The sequence below is a fragment of the Typha latifolia genome, chromosome 6 (genome assembly GCF_019914945.1).
Source record: "Typha latifolia isolate L0001 chromosome 6, TyphaL0001v2, whole genome shotgun sequence".
In the NCBI taxonomy this organism is placed as follows: Eukaryota; Viridiplantae; Streptophyta; class Magnoliopsida; order Poales; family Typhaceae; genus Typha; species Typha latifolia.
Genome location: NC_133091.1, coordinates 10,649,963 through 10,669,547, shown reverse-complemented (window position 1 = coordinate 10,669,547; position 19,585 = coordinate 10,649,963). Strand labels below are relative to the sequence as shown.

The 19,585-nt window shown below is 32.1% G+C and overlaps 1 protein-coding gene across 2 annotated transcripts; it reads right to left on the bottom strand.

Annotated features, from left to right (window-relative positions):
• Nucleotides 1–667: 667 nt before the first annotated feature.
• Nucleotides 668–10,432, bottom strand: LOC140790396 (uncharacterized). Of its 2 annotated transcripts, XR_012109396.1 has the most exons (5): nucleotides 10,104–10,432; nucleotides 6,283–6,464; nucleotides 3,331–3,446; nucleotides 1,288–1,707; nucleotides 668–1,166 (listed from the first exon to the last, which is right to left on the bottom strand). XR_012109396.1 is itself a non-coding variant. In XM_073140457.1 (4 exons), the coding sequence occupies exons 2-4, from the start codon at nucleotides 6,385–6,387 to the stop codon at nucleotides 1,344–1,346; spliced, it is 585 nt and encodes a 194-aa protein (XP_072996558.1). In that variant the 5' UTR covers nucleotides 6,388–6,464; nucleotides 10,104–10,432; the 3' UTR covers nucleotides 668–1,343. The 2 variants fall into 2 exon arrangements, 1 of the variants encoding a protein (XP_072996558.1); XM_073140457.1 differs by having other exon boundaries at nucleotides 668–1,707.
• Nucleotides 10,433–19,585: the final 9,153 nt, after the last annotated feature.

Sequence of the window (19,585 nt, the reverse complement as noted above, 5' to 3'; positions counted from 1 at the left end):
CTTAAAAGATACCCATAACATTTTGACAAGAGAGCTCACTGTCATTAATACACAGTAAAAGATCATCAGAATATATTAGGTAGCTCACACCACAATTATTAATAATTTTAAAAGGATGGATATGATTATTTAGAAGAGCAACCTTAATAAGAGAAGAGAAATCTCAGAAACCAGGATAACGAGGTTAGGGGACAAAGGGTCTCCTTATCTAATCCCTCTTTTGCTACAAAACCAATCAGATAAAATTCATTTACCAAAATTGCAAAGGTAGAAGAAATACACTCATAAATTCAATCTACTAAAACTGTCAAAACATCCATGCAGGTTATTGTCCCTGTGATAGCCTTCCAATGTAAACGATTATAAATTTTCTCAAAGTCGACTTTAATCATGATAAAATTCTCTATGACCGTAGGAGACAAAGGAATGAACAATCTCCTAAGCTAAAGCTATATTATCATGAACGTGCTTGACAAGCAGTAAAGGCAATCCAGATTCAACCAAAAAGGTAAGAACATGCTTAATCTTGTAAGAATTTTGGCCAAAATTTTATAATTTACATTATAAAGAGAAATAGGTCTAAAATCTAAATTTTCCTTCTTGGAGTTAAGAGTGAAAAGATTTGACCCAAACTTCAAGGAAGAGTGCTGTTAATACAGAACAGAAGTATACAAATCCTCACCAACAATATCCTATTAATTTTTATAAAAGTCAATATGATAACCATCTGGGTCAGGGTCAGGATACAATCCAAGAAAAGATAAAGCTCTCTCTTCTCTTAAGGTTTGATTAAACAGGGAAAAGCAAAAGAGCACTAAATGATTCTCTCATCAATTTTCATCTTAAAAATGAAAAATAAGTACCTCTTAAAAGAACTTATACCTTTAGAATGGAAGACTCAAGATTTCTAAATATTCACTTGGATAAGATTAGCTTTCCCAAGTTTGGCACGAATTTCAGCTACAACATCATTACTATAACTTTTGACAGGAATAACACAGATCAATTGGGAGGACCATGACTACAGAAATGCAAAGTGTTGAGCCCTATTACCTAAGATTCCCAAACTGAATGGGCCTTCATTGTGGAACAGCATGAACACCAGCAAAGTAAGCAAAACCTCCAATGGCTGGAGCACATCTGACTAGGCACGAGGGTATACATGCCTAACAGAGCAGGAAGAAAAATAAGTTACCCAAAGGTAATTAAAGGTCTTGTAAAATGCAGTCACAGCTGCAATTAATGGTGGTGAGAATTACAACCAAGATTCCTCAAGGCGCAGCTAACCTCTAGTGAAATCCGATGATACTCATCCTTCCAAGAACTACAGCAGGGATAAGGCATCATGTCTTAGGCTTGCTAGATGTCTGTGCACCATCATCTGAAACAACTGGAAATTGCTTGCTTGAGCCATTTACAACTACATCCGCTCCTTGCATTCTCATATCCCCAAATGATCTTTTCCTTGATAAAGACTCAGAAATGTCCATCTCTTTAGCCTTCTTACCCTCCTCTCTGCCAATGTTCTCCTCTTTCTCATTCTCTTTCTGTTGTCCTTCAGAGCTTGGAGGTGGGGGTGGCGGCAGATCTTGACCACTCAACCGGCAGTAGACTCTCTCCACAGTTTCGGTTATCTCTTTCCCCAAACCGTTGTTATCAAGTATCAGCTCCCAAACTGCTTTTGAGGCTTTCTCAAGAACTGGAGTTCTGCATAGATTGCAATAATTTATTTAATTTCAACAATCAAGAGAGAGAGAGAGATATGTTGTCACACTAGTACTGCAATTATAGTGGTGTTTTCAACATGACCCTCCCATTTTTTCTTTAATGCAATGATGCCCATTGAGTTAGACTAAAAGTGATGAGAGAAAATCCTTATGGTCAAATCCACCACCAGATTCTCAGACAAAAGATGTGGAGTACTAAAGAAACTCACCTTGATAATACCTTCTCCTTCTCTATAGTATTCAGATACTTTTAGTTTCCAGATGGTACTAATCCTTTGAGTTTTTTGAGATAATTTAATTTAACAGAATATTCCCTGATGGCATCCTATATTAAATTAAGATAAATTAAATGATATTTTGTAGTAGAATCAAGATTCCAAGTATCAGACGGGATCGGATTCGGCTGTCTGAAAAAATGATACGTATCGGCCGTATTGGCGGTATCGGCAGTATCGGCCTGTATTTTAAAATAATTTTTAAAATATAAACAAATTCTTAATTTAAAAAAAAGATATAAATATAAATTATTCATATATAAAGTCTAAAAATTAAAATATATATATTATTTTCTCAATTTTTATTTCTCCCCCTTCTACTACTCACTCTCCCACACAAATTAAAAATAATTCTTACTCTCTCCCACTAATTCTCTCTCTTATCAAACTCTCTTTCTCTCACTAACTCTCTTATCAAACTCTCTCTCCCACTAACTCTCTCTCTCTCTCCTACTAAAACTTTCCCTTAGAAAAGCTCTCCCTCTCCCTCACCGACTACCACCTCTTTCCCTCTTTAACATAGTTTTTTAATTTTTGTTCTTTCTCTACATCTCTCTCCTCTTCCCTCTCTCTCTTCTTCCCTCTCCCTCTTACTGTTGCAACCCACAAACTCTCTCTTTCTCCCTCTCTCTCTCTTTCTCTCTCTCTTTCTCTCTCTTTCCCTCTCTTGCTCCCTCTCTTTCTCTCTCTCTTTTCCCTTTCTTTCTCTATTACCCATGCTCGTCTCGGGCAGACCCGAAACGAATCAATCGGCCAATACCCGAATAGATTGGTTTCGGCCCGGGATCGGGATCGGCTATGGCCGAAACTAGGAACCATGAGTAGAATAGTAAATGAGAGGATCATCCTAAAAATATTAAAATACCATCATTTCCTCCTCTTTTTTCAGCAATAACCTGTTTATGCATGTACTGTCCATAACAGTTCTTGCAGCATCTACAGAGAGATGCGAATGAAATTGCATCTGACCCAAACAGGACTAGGAAGTACACAGCACCAAATATACTTATGTAGATAAACAACAAACAGTACAGCTGTATTACAAATATGAAAGAAGTCAAACTCTAGTAACAGTTCTTGCTGCAGCAGCAGCAACAGAGAGATGTGAATGAAATTGCATTCAACCTAAAAAGGACTAGGAAGTACACAGCACCAAATATACTTATGTAGATAAACAACAAGCAGTACAGCTGTATTACAAATATGAGAGAAGCCAAACTCTAGTAAGAAGCAAAGAAGAAATGAAGTTGGAAAAATAGTGTTTTAGAATGATGACCACCCTTATCAGTCTTTGAATAGATCACTTCTGTGAAGTTAAAATGACTCACTCTAATTCTCGCCGAAGTGCATCAAACAACTCCCTCTTAGTCTTTTTCTCTGCTCCTGGGGTGTTCAGAACTTTACTTTGCTCCACCATCATCATAGTATTCTTCTTCATATCTTCCTGCAAAAAAAAATGCAACATTGACCCGATGAAGATCTTTTTTTTCTCCACAACTTCCTTGGAGCAATCAAAAGAAAAAATTTGTAATTATAAGAGAGGATAAAACATTTAGAAGTTTGAGAGAATATTCTCCTGTGATAATTACACTAAGCCCTGAACTGTTGCCCATTTCCACATGCACTCTCTCATCTTTTTTTGGGTAAATATTAAACCCCTAAACTATAAGCCTTTCACCCCATGTTCATGGAAAACGTCAAATAGTTATTTTACTCTAAACTTTTTCCTCTCTTTCCTCTAAAATGACGATAAAATATAACACTGATTATGGACACTCACATGCCATTTTGTAACCAAAAAAATCTAACAAATAATTAATCGAAGGGGCAGTTTGAAAGTTTTCGGTAGTTAAGGGGTATATTTCCATGTAGAAATGGGCAACACTACAAGAGGTCTAGATATAATTATTCCTATTCTTTTTCACATCTGTCTAACTAATAGCCCGTGGTACAAATGGTTAGATAGCTCTTATAAGAACTATTATCGAAATTACAAATGACACTAAGATGGAGATGTAGGAAAAAAGATCTTTGCAACTAACAAAGGGAGCAGGATTATCAATTTGAAGGTAGCAATATACTGACTAAAAGTTTCAATCATATTTATTAGGGTTAACTAAAATTTTAGAGACTATAAGATTTTCCATCCAATTTAACAAAGTTGTCATAAATTACCAAAATACTCCCTCATAATTGTTAGACAAAATGGTTGGAGGGAAGATTTTTGCTTAAAAGTGAAGTATGATTCTATTCTCTCTCTCTCCCTCCCTCCCTCCCTCCCTCCCTCCCTCTCTCTCTCTCTCTCTCTCTCTCTCTCTCTCTCTCTCTCTCTCCTCCCTCCCTCCCTCCCTCCCTCCCTCCCTCCCTCCCTCCCTCCCTCCCTCTTGTCCTTCCGTAATCCATGACCTTGAGACGAGAATTTCATTTATTTTTTTATTTTTAGATGTATTTCCTTCGTCCTTCCGTAATCCATGACCTTGAGACGAGAATTAGATTTTCATTTATTTTTTTATTTTTAGATGTATTTATCTAAAAAATAGATTTGTTTTTAGAGTGCCCAATTGGTTAAAACTCCTAAAAATCTAGGAAATTTGGTTGTTGGTTTAGAACTGAAGAAAAAAAACAGGGATCGCACATGCACGCACCTTTCACCCTCTCCACCGTTATGCAACGAGGTGGTGGTGAGTTCGTCAACCTAAACCAAAATTCAATTTCTTCTTATAAATAAAAATCCTAATTTCACATTCTTCCCTAACTACAACCACTCTCTCCTCCTCTCTCCTCTCATCTTCTTCTTTTCTTTACCATCGAAGTCACTTGACAAGATTGGATCTCAGCCAAGGGCCCAAAAAAATGGGCCCATGGGCTAGTTTTTCCAACCTACTACCCTAGTGTCAGAGCAATCGAAGACCACCACTCTTCTCACTGGTCAGTCCTCTCCCACCTTTCAAAGTAAATTAAAGTTAAATAGGTTAAATAGGCCCGTGACTTCGGGTCGCTATCGCTCGTGTGTCGGAGCTCCACATCGTTGGTCTTGAGCCGGAGGTGCGCTTCTTTTGAGCCTTTGTGGCTCAATTTGTTGTAAAGTTGATTCCATGGTCGCTAGCCATGGAATAGGACAATCGATTGTCGACGGTGGCTTCTTCTCTTTGTGTGGTCAACGTGGTTGAGAGGATGGTGGGGAGCTTGCGATGCGGCCGTTGGACCACCGACAACAGTGATCGCCGATGGTTTCTCCCTCTCTTTCTCATTGATTTCCTCGAGGAAGAAGATGGTTTGGATCTAGATTTCGAATCTAACAGACCCAGCCCAAATTAATAAGTCGTGGACTGCAAGCTACATCACAGTACAATCCATGTATACTAGTGGGTTTGGGCCTTAAGCCCAAACCATTTATTAGTTGTTGTATGGGCTGCTGGCCAGCCATAGCCCAGCCCAACCATTTGGGCTTAATCTAGCCCATTTGAATAATCTAATTAGTTTAAAATTTTAGAAATTATAATATTTGTTAAAATAAAATATATTATTTATGTATTAATAACAATGAGGATATTTTCTAGCGCGTGGACTAGAGACTTCAGTTATTTGATCTAGACTCAGGTGAGTGGATTCACTCACATTTTTATCCGTATTGTATTTTATACTTTTTACATGATCACACATTTTTCGGTGTGCAAATTAAATATCTTATTTCTATGTGCATATTTAATACTTATAATTCTGTGTGCAAAATATAACTTAGTGCATTGTTCCTTTGGAACAATAAATAGGGTTGCAATGCAAATGTGAAGAAATATAATTTTTTCAAATTCCAACAAAATGCGTATAGCACAAAGTATATAAAAATGTAGACCGTCATGTTTCAATAGGGTATAATGTTTGCATATCTAGAAATAATTGTAGTAAATAAAATATATTAGGATTACAATACTAAGCCATATGTGGGTTAAAGTTAAGGCAACATAAGGAATATTACTACCACCTATACAAGCACATGGATTGCATTTCAGAACAATGTACATCACAATTACTATTTGATCTTACATAGCAATATACGCAAATTAATAACAAATTATTGAAGGAACAGCTAAAAAACCCAAAAATTGTCAGAGGAACTTTTTTCTGAAAAAGATGCATAGAAAAAATTTGTGAATCAGATTCTGCATTAATTAATCAAGAAAAGAAAAGCTACTCTCTAACAATTGTATAACTCAATGTATCAAAAATAGAGATATAACCAAAAGAAACAAAAAGGAAACTTTTAGCATCGATGCCCTTACATTTGCCTTTAGTTGAGCAATTATCTTCATCCTAATACCGTCAATCGTGCCATCATTCATTAGCGACTCAAGCACATCTTCTGGTGTCACCACATGCGAAGCCATCACATTCGCATGCAAAGAATATTAAGCTTCTCCTTCACCTCGATCGTTTTATAAAATTCAATGCCCTAATATGCCACCTGCATCACCAATGACAAAAAAACAAAAACTTAATGGGTCGGGATTGATTGCAGAAATTTCGTAGCAAAATAGCAAGAAGATATGATTTTTGGATAGAGTTCTTCAAATAATCTTCAAATTAAATGAAAAACTAGACAATATGCTTAGGGATACCAATCAAAAGACTCAAGTCCTTGATGCCCTGAAAGAAATGAAAGAAAAAGAACACTTATATGCTTAATCCAAAGATTAGTAGGAAAACAAAAGGAGATCTATACCTCTAAGATGTGTTTAGTTGTAGGATTGGAGAAAGAGAGATAAGTTCGGTTATCCCAAGAGATAACATATCCGATGAGATTACTGATCTCATATTCCAATCTTAGTCATTATTAGGTTTATATAGCATTATTAATAGGACAACTAAATAAAATTGCATTATTATCCTCGATAAAGAAAACTAGTAACTCCAATTATTTATTTTAAACAGATATTGATTATCTCAAAATTAAGTTATATTATTAAAATGGATTTTGTATTCTAAAATAAAAAGTAAAAAGGTAATATTATATATTTATTTTGAAAAAATCTTAATTATCAAAATTAATCACCATTTCTTTTCAAAAAAATTAGATAAACCAAAAGTAATAGAAATGATAGAATAAAGTTAACATAAAATGCATACTAATAAAAAAATAAAAATAGGAATAATTAAAACCTTTTGAGATAACAATGCATTAAATAATGTAAAATTTGAAATATTAATGAAACATAAATAAAAAGTTAAAAAAACATAATAAAATTTAAGTAATTATATTGTTAAGACGTTAATTATACAACATAATATCTAAATTTATTATTTTTTTATATAAATACAATATAGCCATAAGACCTTTATCCCTTTGCTTGAGATATACCATCCCACATAGGGGTGAAATTGGTTGGATACAAATCAGATAGTGTTTAACTCACATTTGAATCTATATTTTTGCTCTGAATGTAGATTTCGATATGAATATCAGGCAGAGAGCAAAATTTAGAACAATATTCCAACTAAAAGGATACAAATATAAATTAGATAAGGATTAAGTTTTAAAAGAATACATATCGGATCTTAAATGGACACTGATACTAATAAGCTCTGATACCAAATTGATAAGATTTGGACCCAAAGATAGGCTACGCAACGATTCCTTCAAGATCTGGAAGTATTACAGAAATCAGTCCACGCAACTGTGGAAAAATATTCGTCAGATCCGTAACTTCTTGATCTACAACTTTCATATTTACGCCCTTTTCAGATTCGAACTGTAGCAGGGACAAAAACACAGAATAACGTGGGTGATGGTGGTGGTGACGGGTGGAGTAGATGTTAGGATTGTGGATGGATATGGAGATGAAGGTGGATTGTGGATGTGATTTAGGGATATAGATGAATGGAACGAAGTGGTCGAGATCCCAAAGAAGAGGAATGGCTTGATAGTCGAGAGAGATTAAAAGTTAGAAAAAACCTTACCAACGGTAGAGGTGAAAGGATGGTGAAGAGGGAGGAGGGAGATTATGATAGATAGATAATAGAGAGGTAAGAAATCAATATTCTAGTAGCATAATGAAGTTGGCTGCCATCCACACATTTATAAAGGCTAGCTAACAAGTCCTAAAACAATATGAAACCCTAATTCTAAAGGATTCCCGTCGATCGCGTTCGAACGCACAATATGCGTTCTCTGTATTTGCTAACCTGATGCAGGCATTCGTAAGGGCGTTCGAACGCGACCCCTCATGCGTTCAAACGCGGACTATAGAAATTTTATTTTAATGAAAATAAACTCCTAATGCAATAAGAAAAAATCCTAACTAAGCATATCATATATATGATCAGATCTTAAATAAATATGATTACAGACCATATCTTAATTGATTAGTGTTTTGAACTAATTTCTGATCACAAAAGGGTTAAAGTAGCAACCATACATAACAGCTTGATGATCATAAAATGTTTTAAAAAATTACACCCTATAGTCATGAGTAATTGCATCTTTCATGAAATCTGGAATCACCAAACAAACACGTACTTCAAAATGACAAATTTGCATCATATAATCTAAATATACACCACACGGTCAACCCACTACAAACATGTTTAAACAAATTGGTCCTCATCTTCCAGTAAGAAAAGTAAAATATAAACATAAACATGGAAGTACAAAGTATTGTAGACTAACATTACTCTAGCAATTGACCGAAGTCATTTCTTTCCCCTGATCTTTTTCAGTTCCAGAACTCTTTCTTCTTCTTTCTTAGTTGTTGTGTTCGTTGCAACTTAGTTTCAAATCGACCCAAAGATCTCCGGCTTGCTTCTCTTCCGGAAGCAATGACATCATTAGTTTCTCCCACTGATAAAAGTTGGCGTCTAAACTAAAATTAGGATTGCGATGAATAGGATCAATGAAATTATACCAATTTTTAAGACCACACTCTTAATTGATGGGCTTGAAGAATGTGAAACAGAATCCTGAACCTTCTTTCATTTTTATTGATATCCTCTCCAGGTGGAATTTCTCGGCTTCTATTGGGGCACAGAATTTTTATCTATTAATATAGTCAAAGTTGAATTAGTTGATCAAGTCAGAAATAAATTGTAGTTATAGGAAATGATGAATAAGATTATTGCATTTGGATAACATGCCTACAGTTTCAAGTTTCAACGTTATGCCAGGAAGCACTTTGCCAAATAATTTAATCCCACATCCATTTGATTCATAAAAATGTTAATATAAACGAATCAACATTGGCATAGTAAGCTTGCAGATTATGAGAACACAGAAGTAACTACAAGCATATCGACTGGTTCGTTGTTGCTAAGCCCCTCAATAGTTACTTGCTAGAGTGGATGTTAGAATTAAAACATTAAGTAATGCAGGCAACCAAAACAGAAGAATAAAAGTTTGATTTCTTCAAATAAACGAATCATGGATCTGAGTAAATGAATAGGTCGAAAAATTGCCAAGTGCTGACACTTGGAAAAGTTGTTACAAACACATGCCTAAATGAGATAACACTTGTCACACAAAAATTTCTAATTATCATTATCATTATCATCACTCACATGTATCACCATTTCATAAGAATAATGTGGATATGAAAAAAGAGTTAACATAACAACAAAATATGGTCCTAGCAATATGCACATTAACAAGGTCTAATGACTTGCTTCTCATTCTAAGAAAATTTCTATCACTTATCATTTTAGAAGTCTAAACCTATTCCTCATATTCTTTGTTTCATTCTTACCAAGAAAGAGAATTTTCCAGTAAAAACTACCACGATTCTGTTTCTACACACAGTGCACCATTCTCCATATTCATATCAGCTGAAACTAAACAAATAATTGGAAAGTTTTCCAACTTCACTTAAAAAACACCCGAAGTATATATATATAACACCAACTCTCCAAGGTTTTAGCTATCAACAGAGCTCGAGTCCAGGGTTCGCAGCTTAATCTCACAAAAAAAATATAACGCAAACAACCCAGTTAGATACTTAGATCACAACACCTGACTAACAAACCCCATTTGTTAGCTAAAGTAGGAACCATACAAAACTAGGCTGATTTCACAAAAGAAAAAAGATTTGGCAAGAAGCTGAACTAAAAGAATCACCTCGCTGTCAAGATACCCGATCACGGTTCCTGTAATGCAGGGGATGTCGTCGGAGGGAGATGGGGTCGGCGGGCAGCAGGTGAAGAGGGAGAGTCAGAGAGATGGGGGCGGCAACCGGCGGGTGAAGAGGGAGAGTCGTCGGAGAGATATGGAGGCGGCGACCTACGGGTGAATACTGAAGAGGGAGAGACGGAGATTGTCGGAGCGAGTGAGGGTGAGAGATGAAGACGGATAGGGTTTCGTAATGGGGCGAGGATGAGGAGGGGGCGAGCGAGGGAGAGAGACGGAGATTTTTATTTGTTAGCGCGTGGGGAAGGGTAGACGTGTATATGGGTTAAAGTATCCGTTAATCATATTCTTATTCGTATTCGTATACGTATAAATTTACTTATAATCATATCCATATAAATTTACTTATATTCATATTCATATTCATATTCAAATCCATATTCATATCCATATAAATTTATTATAATGATATTCATAGTCGAATCCAAACTTTAAACAATTATATTTAGGAACATATAGCAATTTTGCACTATGAAAATATAGAGGAGAGTCGAATTAAAATTAATTCAACTTATTTTGGTTCATAGGTTGAATTCCTAAACCTAATTACCTACTTTCATTTTTTAAACTTGATTAAGTTTGCAAGATGTTTATCCGATTGTTTCCATTCCCAAGTTTAATTTCTAAACATAATTAGATTGCTCATTTTTAAACTTGAATAAAGAAGCAAGCAATCAGTTATACGAGGTAATTGATCAATTGATATCATGAATACTGCACATTAGATAATTGCAAATATGAAGAGAGAAAAAAAAAGAAGAGCCTGGTGATCAAATTTGACTTTGAAAAAACTAATGATAAAGTCATGTGAAATTTACTAAAAGATGTGATAAGATGGAGATGATTTGAAGAGAAATGGATTGTTTGGATTATAAAAGTTGTTACAACTAGATCTTCAATAGTTATAGTTAATGGAGAGGTTAGAAGTTATTTTTGATGTAAAAAAATGTTGACGCAAGATGATCATCTCCCTTCATATTTCTCTTTGTGAGAGATGAATTATATTAAATGCTTGATAGAGTTAAGAAGAAAGGTTGGCTGACCGGTCTAGCGAAAGATTTGTTACCTAATTGTTGATTAATTTGCAATACACAGACGACATTCTGAGGGCAAATAAAAAGAAAGTCATGGTGCTAAAATTCTTCATCTATTATTTTGAGGTAGTATCTAGTTTTAATAAATTTTGAGAAGAGCTCATTGGTTTATTTAGATAGTAGCATTGAGGATGGTGGTTATTTTGTGAAATGATAAATTATAAAGTGGAGAAACTGCCCACTAAATTTGGATCTACCTATGACAGTAAATTGAGAAAAAAGACTAGATCCCTAATTTTAAGAAAGTGGAGAAAAAATTAGTTGATGGGAAGGATAAATTAGTTTTTAGTCAATCGAATTATATTAGTTAACTTGGCGTTAAGTGTTATCCATTTGTACTATCTCTCATTTCCTATGCTTGGATGGGTGAAAAAAACGGTTAATAAGTTGTGGAATTATTTTTTATGGAGTGGTTCTCTTAAGGATAAAAATGGGTATTATATATCTAATTGGCAAAGAGTATATAAAAAAAAAAGATTTTGAGAATATGAGATAAATTTGGAAGAGATAAATATAGCTTTATTGGCAAAATGATGATGAAGATTTTTGAAAAAGGACAATCAAATATCATAAATGTGATAATGCAGAAATATTATAAGAGAATTAAAGTGAGATTTTTCAGTTCAACATTGAATTGAAAAATTAGTTCTAGCAAGTTAATAAAATTTTGGAAAGAACTCTAGATTATAGATTGCAACATTGTGTTAAAATTTTTAGGCTTATTTAAGATCATCTAAGACATTGAAGTTATAGTGGCAGAAATCTAGAATAATGATGACTAGCCTCTACAGTATAGAAGGTATTTTAATGGCAATTCATTATTAACTATGTGAAGAATACTATGTAGGTACCTAAAATAATGGATGAGATAGTGTGTATTTCCTAAAGATAAAATTTATATAGAGAGATCTTTTTATAGTTTTATAACAATGGGAGATAATTATCAAATGTGCTACTTAGTATTTGGAAGATTAAGGTACCATTAAAGATGAAAGCATTAATTTGGCTAATTTGCGAAAGTAAAATTTTAACTAAAGATAATTTGCTGAAAAGGTTTTGGACTATAAACACTATATGTATTTTTTGTGGAAGAAAGAAAATGGTTAGACACTTATTTTTAAAGTGTGATTATATGGTGCATGTGTATTAGTGCTTGCATAAGGTGTTTAGCTATATATCTCTCAAAGCATATTGTGGAAGGATAAGTGCAAAAGGAAAGAAGAAAACGGGGGGAGGGGGGTGGCAGGGGGCAGTGTTAAACAGATATGCTAGGAGAGTAGAATCATTGTAAAGTTTAAAAAAAAACTATGCACAATGGTAATAAATAGGATTCGATGATATTGGATGAAGACTGTGCAAAGCTGTTGAAGGAGTGTTTTTGCTAAAAATGATGTAGGTTTTTTAGTTTTTATTTTAATTATATGTATAGAACTCTTGTTTGCATTGGGGGATATTTTAGCGTTTATTTAGTAATTAAGTATCTTGTAATATATTAGTTGATGGTGCTAGTTTCTATATTTTGTTAGTATGTGATGTATGGGATATTATAAGTGTTTATTCAGTAATTAAGGATCTTGTGATATATTAGCTGATGGTGCAGGTTTCTATATTTTGTTGGTCTGTGATGTATGAGATATTATAAATGGATGTGTGATATTTAATTTTGGAAAGACTAAAACTATGTGCCGCATTTTTTTTTTTGATATAAGGTGGTTACTATTTAAATTTCTAATGAAGCTCAACAAGTGATGCCTATTTCTTTTTAAAAAAATAAAATAATAAGCTAATGGCCCAAGTTTAATCCACATCCGTAAGGTAATTAATTAGATTCTATGTCTACAAGACAATGAGTTGTCTTACACATAGCGCTATCGCATATCCCAAAGTTAGAAAGGAGAAAAATAATAATGTAGTAAAGAATATTTTGCTTTTTCTTTCGAATCACAAGGCTGCAATCAAATGTCAAAGATATAATTTTTTAAATTTTAGCAAAATTTATGTAGCACAATGTACATTAAAATGTAGACGAGTGTAATGTTTCATTTGGGCACAATATTTGTGTATATTTAGTAATAATTATAGTTGAAAATATTATATATAAATTAAAGTTGAAGCGGCATAGGAAAAATTACTACCACCTATAAATATAAATGAGCCAAGATGTGCCAACTCAACTCGGCATGAGAGCTAGATTTTCTCAGCTTGAGCTCAACTTAATAGTTCGATAGGCTTTATGGGCTAATTGGGTTGAGTGTGATATATATAATAAAATAAATTCTAAAAGCCAAATAATTAAAAAAATATAAATCCTAAAAGATAAAAATTAGCTACATAGTGATATAAAATTATAATAAATAATTAACATAAAAATTCATAATTACTTATGTGGATATATGATAATGCATCCAAATTGGATGATTCATCTAACTTGGTATATATATATATAGTATTGAGCCCAAAAGCCTCATGAGCCCATGGGCTTTTTTGATAGCCCTAATACCGCCAATGCAAATACATAGGCTATAATTTTAAAATAGTGTATATTATAATTATAACTTGATCTTATCTTAGCAACATACTAATGGTAATAGTAATTCAATGCGAAATAGTTAACACCCCTAAAACTGTTTGAGAAACAATTTTTTAAAAACTTTGGATTGACAAAATTTATGAAGCACATTCTGCATAATTAATCAAGAAAAAATAACTATTCTCTAACAATTGCATAAATCTATATATCCCAATTAAAGATATATCGAAAAAAGAAAATTACCATCCATGCCCTTACATTTGACTTTAGTTGAGAAATTATCTTCGTTGTAATACTATCAATCATGCCATCATTCATCAATGACTCAAATACATTTTTTGTGACATCACGCCTGTATGCAAAGACAACGTACATGCCTTGACAAAAGAAAGAAAATTCAACGGAATCGAGATCGATTCCACAAATTTCATATAAATTAGTAAAAACAAATTCTTTGGCAAGAAAAGATATGCTATTTTTTTATTTATTTATGAGAATTTAAACAAGATATTTGAGGATACTAAACAAAAGCTTGAGTCCTCAATACCGCCAAAGAAATGGAAGAAAGAGGAGAATACTTATACGTCTAATCTAACGATTAACAAAAAACTAAAGGGAGATCTAAGCTAAAGGAAAATCTAAAAATTTGATAGAGAGAGACAAATCACCACTTATCCCATGGGATAACATATTCCTTAAGATTATTAATCTTATATTCTAGTAATAGTTCAATAATATGATAACTAAATAAAATTATATTATTATTCTTGATAAAGAAAACAAATTACACCAATTATTATTTTAAATGATATTTGTTAACTTAAATTAAATTATATCATATTAAAATAAATTATTTTTATATTTAAAATAAAAATAAATTATTTTTATATTTAAAATAAAAATAAAAGGTTAATATTAATATTTAATTTAAACAAATATTAGTTATCAAAATTAATCATCATTCAACTCAAAATAATCAGAATCAAATCAAAGTAATAGAAAATAGAATAAAGCTAATATAAAAATAAAAACAAAATTTTAAAGATTTTTAATATAGTAATACTATAAATAAATAAATGATAAGACCTTTATCCTTCACTTGAAATTTATTATAGAAGGACAAAAATCTACCCAATTTGATAACCTAATATGATTATTCAACTTTTGAATCAGTTTGAATTTGGAGAAATCTTTCAATACTTTCTCGAATCGTTTTAAACGGATCACTTGGAGAAATCTTATTGTTCTTGATTAACTTTATTTTTTATGATATCTGAGTTCTTAGATCTCATTTCATAATTAGGACCTCATTAAATGCACTGCTTTGATTCTTGATTTATCTGATCCTTAGTGATGCAGTAATTTGGAGGCTAGGGATCTTGAGGACAAGGTTTAGTTTGATAGTGTATGGATTGAACGAGAAGCTATTGATATAGTCCTAAAGCCTCTACTCAGAGTGATATTTTTGTCTCTTACATTTCTTAGGTAAAATTTTTGGATCTGTACTGATGCATAATGTTAATATTATTAGAATAATGAATGGTGTTTGATTTCTTGGCTCATGATAAAGCTGGGAAGAAAGTTGATGGAGAAAAAGCTTTTAGTAAGGGTAAGGAGGTAAATTTTTTTTAATTTTGTTAATGATGTCTATTGTGCTTGAGAAATACTTTTTTTTTGTTATTCAATTTATGATTCTTTCTAATTATTTTTCTTTTTTCATTGCATATTGTTCTTTCTAGTTTAGCAACATGCAAGAATAGATATAATGCTTCCATTAGTTTTTGCTATTCATGGTTTAAAAATTTTCAACAACAAAGAACCCTATCAACCAAAACAACCACCAAGGCATCTCTAGTTCGGATTCTCACCGACTACATAAAGGCTAACTCCGCCACCATCCCTATAACTCATTTCCGTCACAAAGATGAAAGCATGCTCTTGCTACTACTAGGTTCATAATTAAGATTATTGGGGACATTTTTTAGTTAAATAATTGAATTGTATCATTTTCATGCTATATAATTTTTTTAATTATGTTAGCTATGTTATGTGAATTGCGTTGTCATGTGTTGACATAATTTTGGCTTGTTTTAGTACACAACTTATTTATTGAACATATTATATGCCCGTGTCATGTTACTCATTTATTAATTAGGTCATGCTCGTGCCTATCAAATTTGACTCCTTTAATAGTAGGGATGTGTTCATATTAAGGTGAAGTTGATTCGACACGATCCTACTTAACTAAACCCGAATTTGTTTAACCAAATCCGATTGCTTCTCCTATATAGAATATTATATCACATTATTTGAAAAATAGGTTTCATTGGGTTTTTTAAAATGAAATGTAGGTTTCATTATTAGACCTCTCTTTATATATGGAGCAAATTATAGTAAACAAATGTTCGATAATACTATAAAAATATAAAATAAATTTATTAATAATTATTTATTTATATATAGTTTACTATTGAAAGAAATAGTAATATCAACAATTACAAATATTATACAAAAGGTGACGATGTATCATCATGCCTGATTTGGGAATATGATGGCCACATATCTCTAGCATAAAACTAAAAGAAACATGAAGGCTCAAATAATAGTCAAATTCTAAAAAAGGTTAACATAATGGAAATGTATTCAATCTTTAGAGTCTCTAATTAGCTTTTAAAATTTTGATAAAATGACAAATCCTCATGAGAGCCCAACAAATAATCTCACCCGTTTATGACTATGTCTAATAATAAAAAATATCCTCTGATACATATATTAGTAGAAAATAAATCATAATAATATACATAAGCTGTCTTAGAAAATAAATAAGTTTCTTATCTCTTATATCATTTCAAAATCTAATATATGCTAAATTATATTATGAATTAGATATAAATAAATCACTATAACAACAGAATTGATATATGCTAAAGGTGTACTATCCAAAAAATCATTTAAAGCTAATAAATTTATTATATTGTCTCATAAAGGGTACTTTGATTTATAGCCACATCGCGCTACTACTCACTATCATGTTGGCACCCTAGAATATATATATATAAATTCTCCTTTATAAGTTATGTATAGAAAATATGAATAAATAATAATCTAAGATTTCTCATAAGGTTCTCAACTCATAAATAATCTCTTATTAAAGATCTTCTCAAAAATATTTTATAAAGATCTCTTATATATTTATTTTCTAGGAAAAAATTTCTTTTTATATCTTATTTTCTAGAAATTTACTTGTTCAAATGCTGCATAGAAGATTTCTTTTCTTCAGTTTGATTTGTCTTCAAATTAGGGCTTTTTACAATCTACCTTTTGGGATTGTTAAAAAGAGGACTTGAGGGAAATAGGGCATTACTCTAGGAGACTATTAGTCATCTTGGTTGATATTCAACGAGGAGGTAAGAAGAGCAGATTTGTGAGGTCTCTATACCATATTGTGATCGAAGTTCCACTATAATCAAAATTCCATTTGACACGTTCTTCGTAATCATAAAAATAGATTTTTCATCCATAAGTGGCATTAAGGTTGGATAACAAGCACGAGAAATGACACGTTAACAGGGAGTCAAATAAATCACTCCAGATTTATTCTGGGTAACAACAGAAGGTCCATAAATATTTTGAAAAGGTTGATTATTAGAATGTCTAGTTTGATCTTGAAGAGAAGATCCATAATTTTGCACTCATTTTTCATGAGGAAGTTTTCCATATTAATATTTTGTATTTGTTGTGTGCTTTTTTATTTTATATTACAAATAGTATTTACACCTTCTAAATTATAATTAAATATTTTCATATACATATCAACCCAAATGGGATGGTCGACAACCGTGAAGAGATTTTACAAAATGTAATTTTCTTTTTGTAATTTTACCAAATGAATTATTGTTTGATAATAAATGGTAGACATTGTCATCTTGTTTCCTTTGAAAAACTACACTAGAATGAGTGATAATGTTGTGGAGAATAGAATGTCGACATAGTGCATAACCCTGGAGCGACAAAACAGAAATATTTTTTTATTGAATTTCATGAATTTGGTCTCTCAAATCTTCTTTAAAACCAACCGATGCCTACTTAAACATAATTGTGAAGGCCTACATCTCAAAAATAATTTCTGTTCTTACCATTTTCAAATACCTTACGAACGCTTTGCAAACGTCTTATAAACACCTTCAAGAAAACTTTTTTTTTTAATTTCTTCATTTCTTGCTTCAATTTTATTTTCGTCAACCTTCGTAACACTTGTGCATATGTTCATACAAAATTTCTAGATATTATTATACATTTAAAATATTTTAAAATATATTTTCAATTACATAAAAAACTTACACCTTTAATAGATATATGGAACTATATGAGCATATCCATTGCAATATTTTGAAAGCTAACCTCATGCTCTTTTAGTTCATTTACCCCCCCTGGCAGCAATTAAGTGCTAGGATCTTAAGCAGGATGATGCAACAGTGACATGGCACAAATAATTTGAGCCCCCTTGAAAGATTCCAAGAAAGAACAAGAGGGTTGACTTGGTCCATAAGGTGGAGTGACAAAGAAGAGGACAACGAGCCTTTTATTTTTCACGAGAAAAATAAATGAAAGAACATTTCCTATTGAATTTGGTCTCTCAAAATCTCCTTTAATTGAAACCAGTGAAAGCCTTCGAGTCTTAATTATTTGGTCACCTTCGTGCATAATTAATTCCTCTCACGTACGTCAGTTTTAATCCTTTTTTTTTCCTCTCCTTTAAAGTTCTTTGTTAAGTCCATGGAATTAACCATTCTTCCTTCAAACTATACACTATGCTGTTGATGTTGGACGTGTTTATATACAACTTGACATCCGAGTAAATTCTATAAACAAAAAAAAAAAAACTTGTAACTTTCTGTCCGAAATTATGGTTAATTTCTTATTTTATCTTTTATTTTTCTAGCAGCACCATTCTCATCTTTCCAACCTCTTTCAATCTTCAAAATATATTGCTTTCAAATTAACCATTAAGAGCATCTCTAACGGTGGCTCTATATTTGGAGCCCAAAGGCTCTAAATATGGAGCCAAAAATAGAGCAAGAGCATTCCAACACACCGGGCTTCATATATATTAAAATAATAATATAATATATTATTATATTAACTATTTTAAATTACTTAATAGGTCATCTTAGCATTATTATTTTTTAATAAAAAATATATGGTTAGAAAACTCTCATCGAGATCTTTAAAATAAGGCTAATATTCAATAGTTTCAGAAGTAATTTTAAATTACTAACTTTTTAATTAAACACATCAAAATTACATTACACGAAATAAACATCGAAATAAGCATTACATATCACTAACTAAAAATATCAAAATTACATTACATAAAATAAGAAGAAATTAACCAAACATAATAAAAATAATAGATGTTTAATATTCTAGTAAATCATCTCCGTAGCCATCGGTTCCGGTTCCGTAGCCACTAGTTTCAATTTTGTAGTTACCTTCTCTTTTTTGATTGTATCCACATTTTTGCGATGAATCTCTGACTTAAAAATAAATATTATTTCTTTTACAAATTTCCTGTTTTTTTCTTTGAAAGAAAGCACGTTCATCCGGATCTTCAATTTTATTTAAATCAGTTGACAAGATCTCTCTATCCTCGCAATCATGATCAATATTCAATTGCATAGCTCGTAGCTCTAACTTTTTTTTTTTGTCATTTTCTAATTTAGCCATCATCATTCTTGTGTGATACTACACAAGAATGACTATGGAGGATGAACGAGATGAGGAACCCG

Excerpts from the sequence above, each read along its gene's own strand:
- LOC140790396 (XM_073140457.1), bottom strand. The coding sequence starts at position 6,387 with ATGGCTTCGCATGTGGTGACACCAGAAGATGTGCTTGAGTCGCTAATG. Across the intron at positions 3,447-6,282 it reads TTGCTCAACTAAAGGCAAAT|GAAGATATGAAGAAGAATAC; the intron begins GTAAGGGCATCG and ends TTTTTTTTGCAG. Across the intron at positions 1,708-3,330 it reads GCACTTCGGCGAGAATTAGA|AACTCCAGTTCTTGAGAAAG; the intron begins GTGAGTCATTTT and ends CAATCTATGCAG.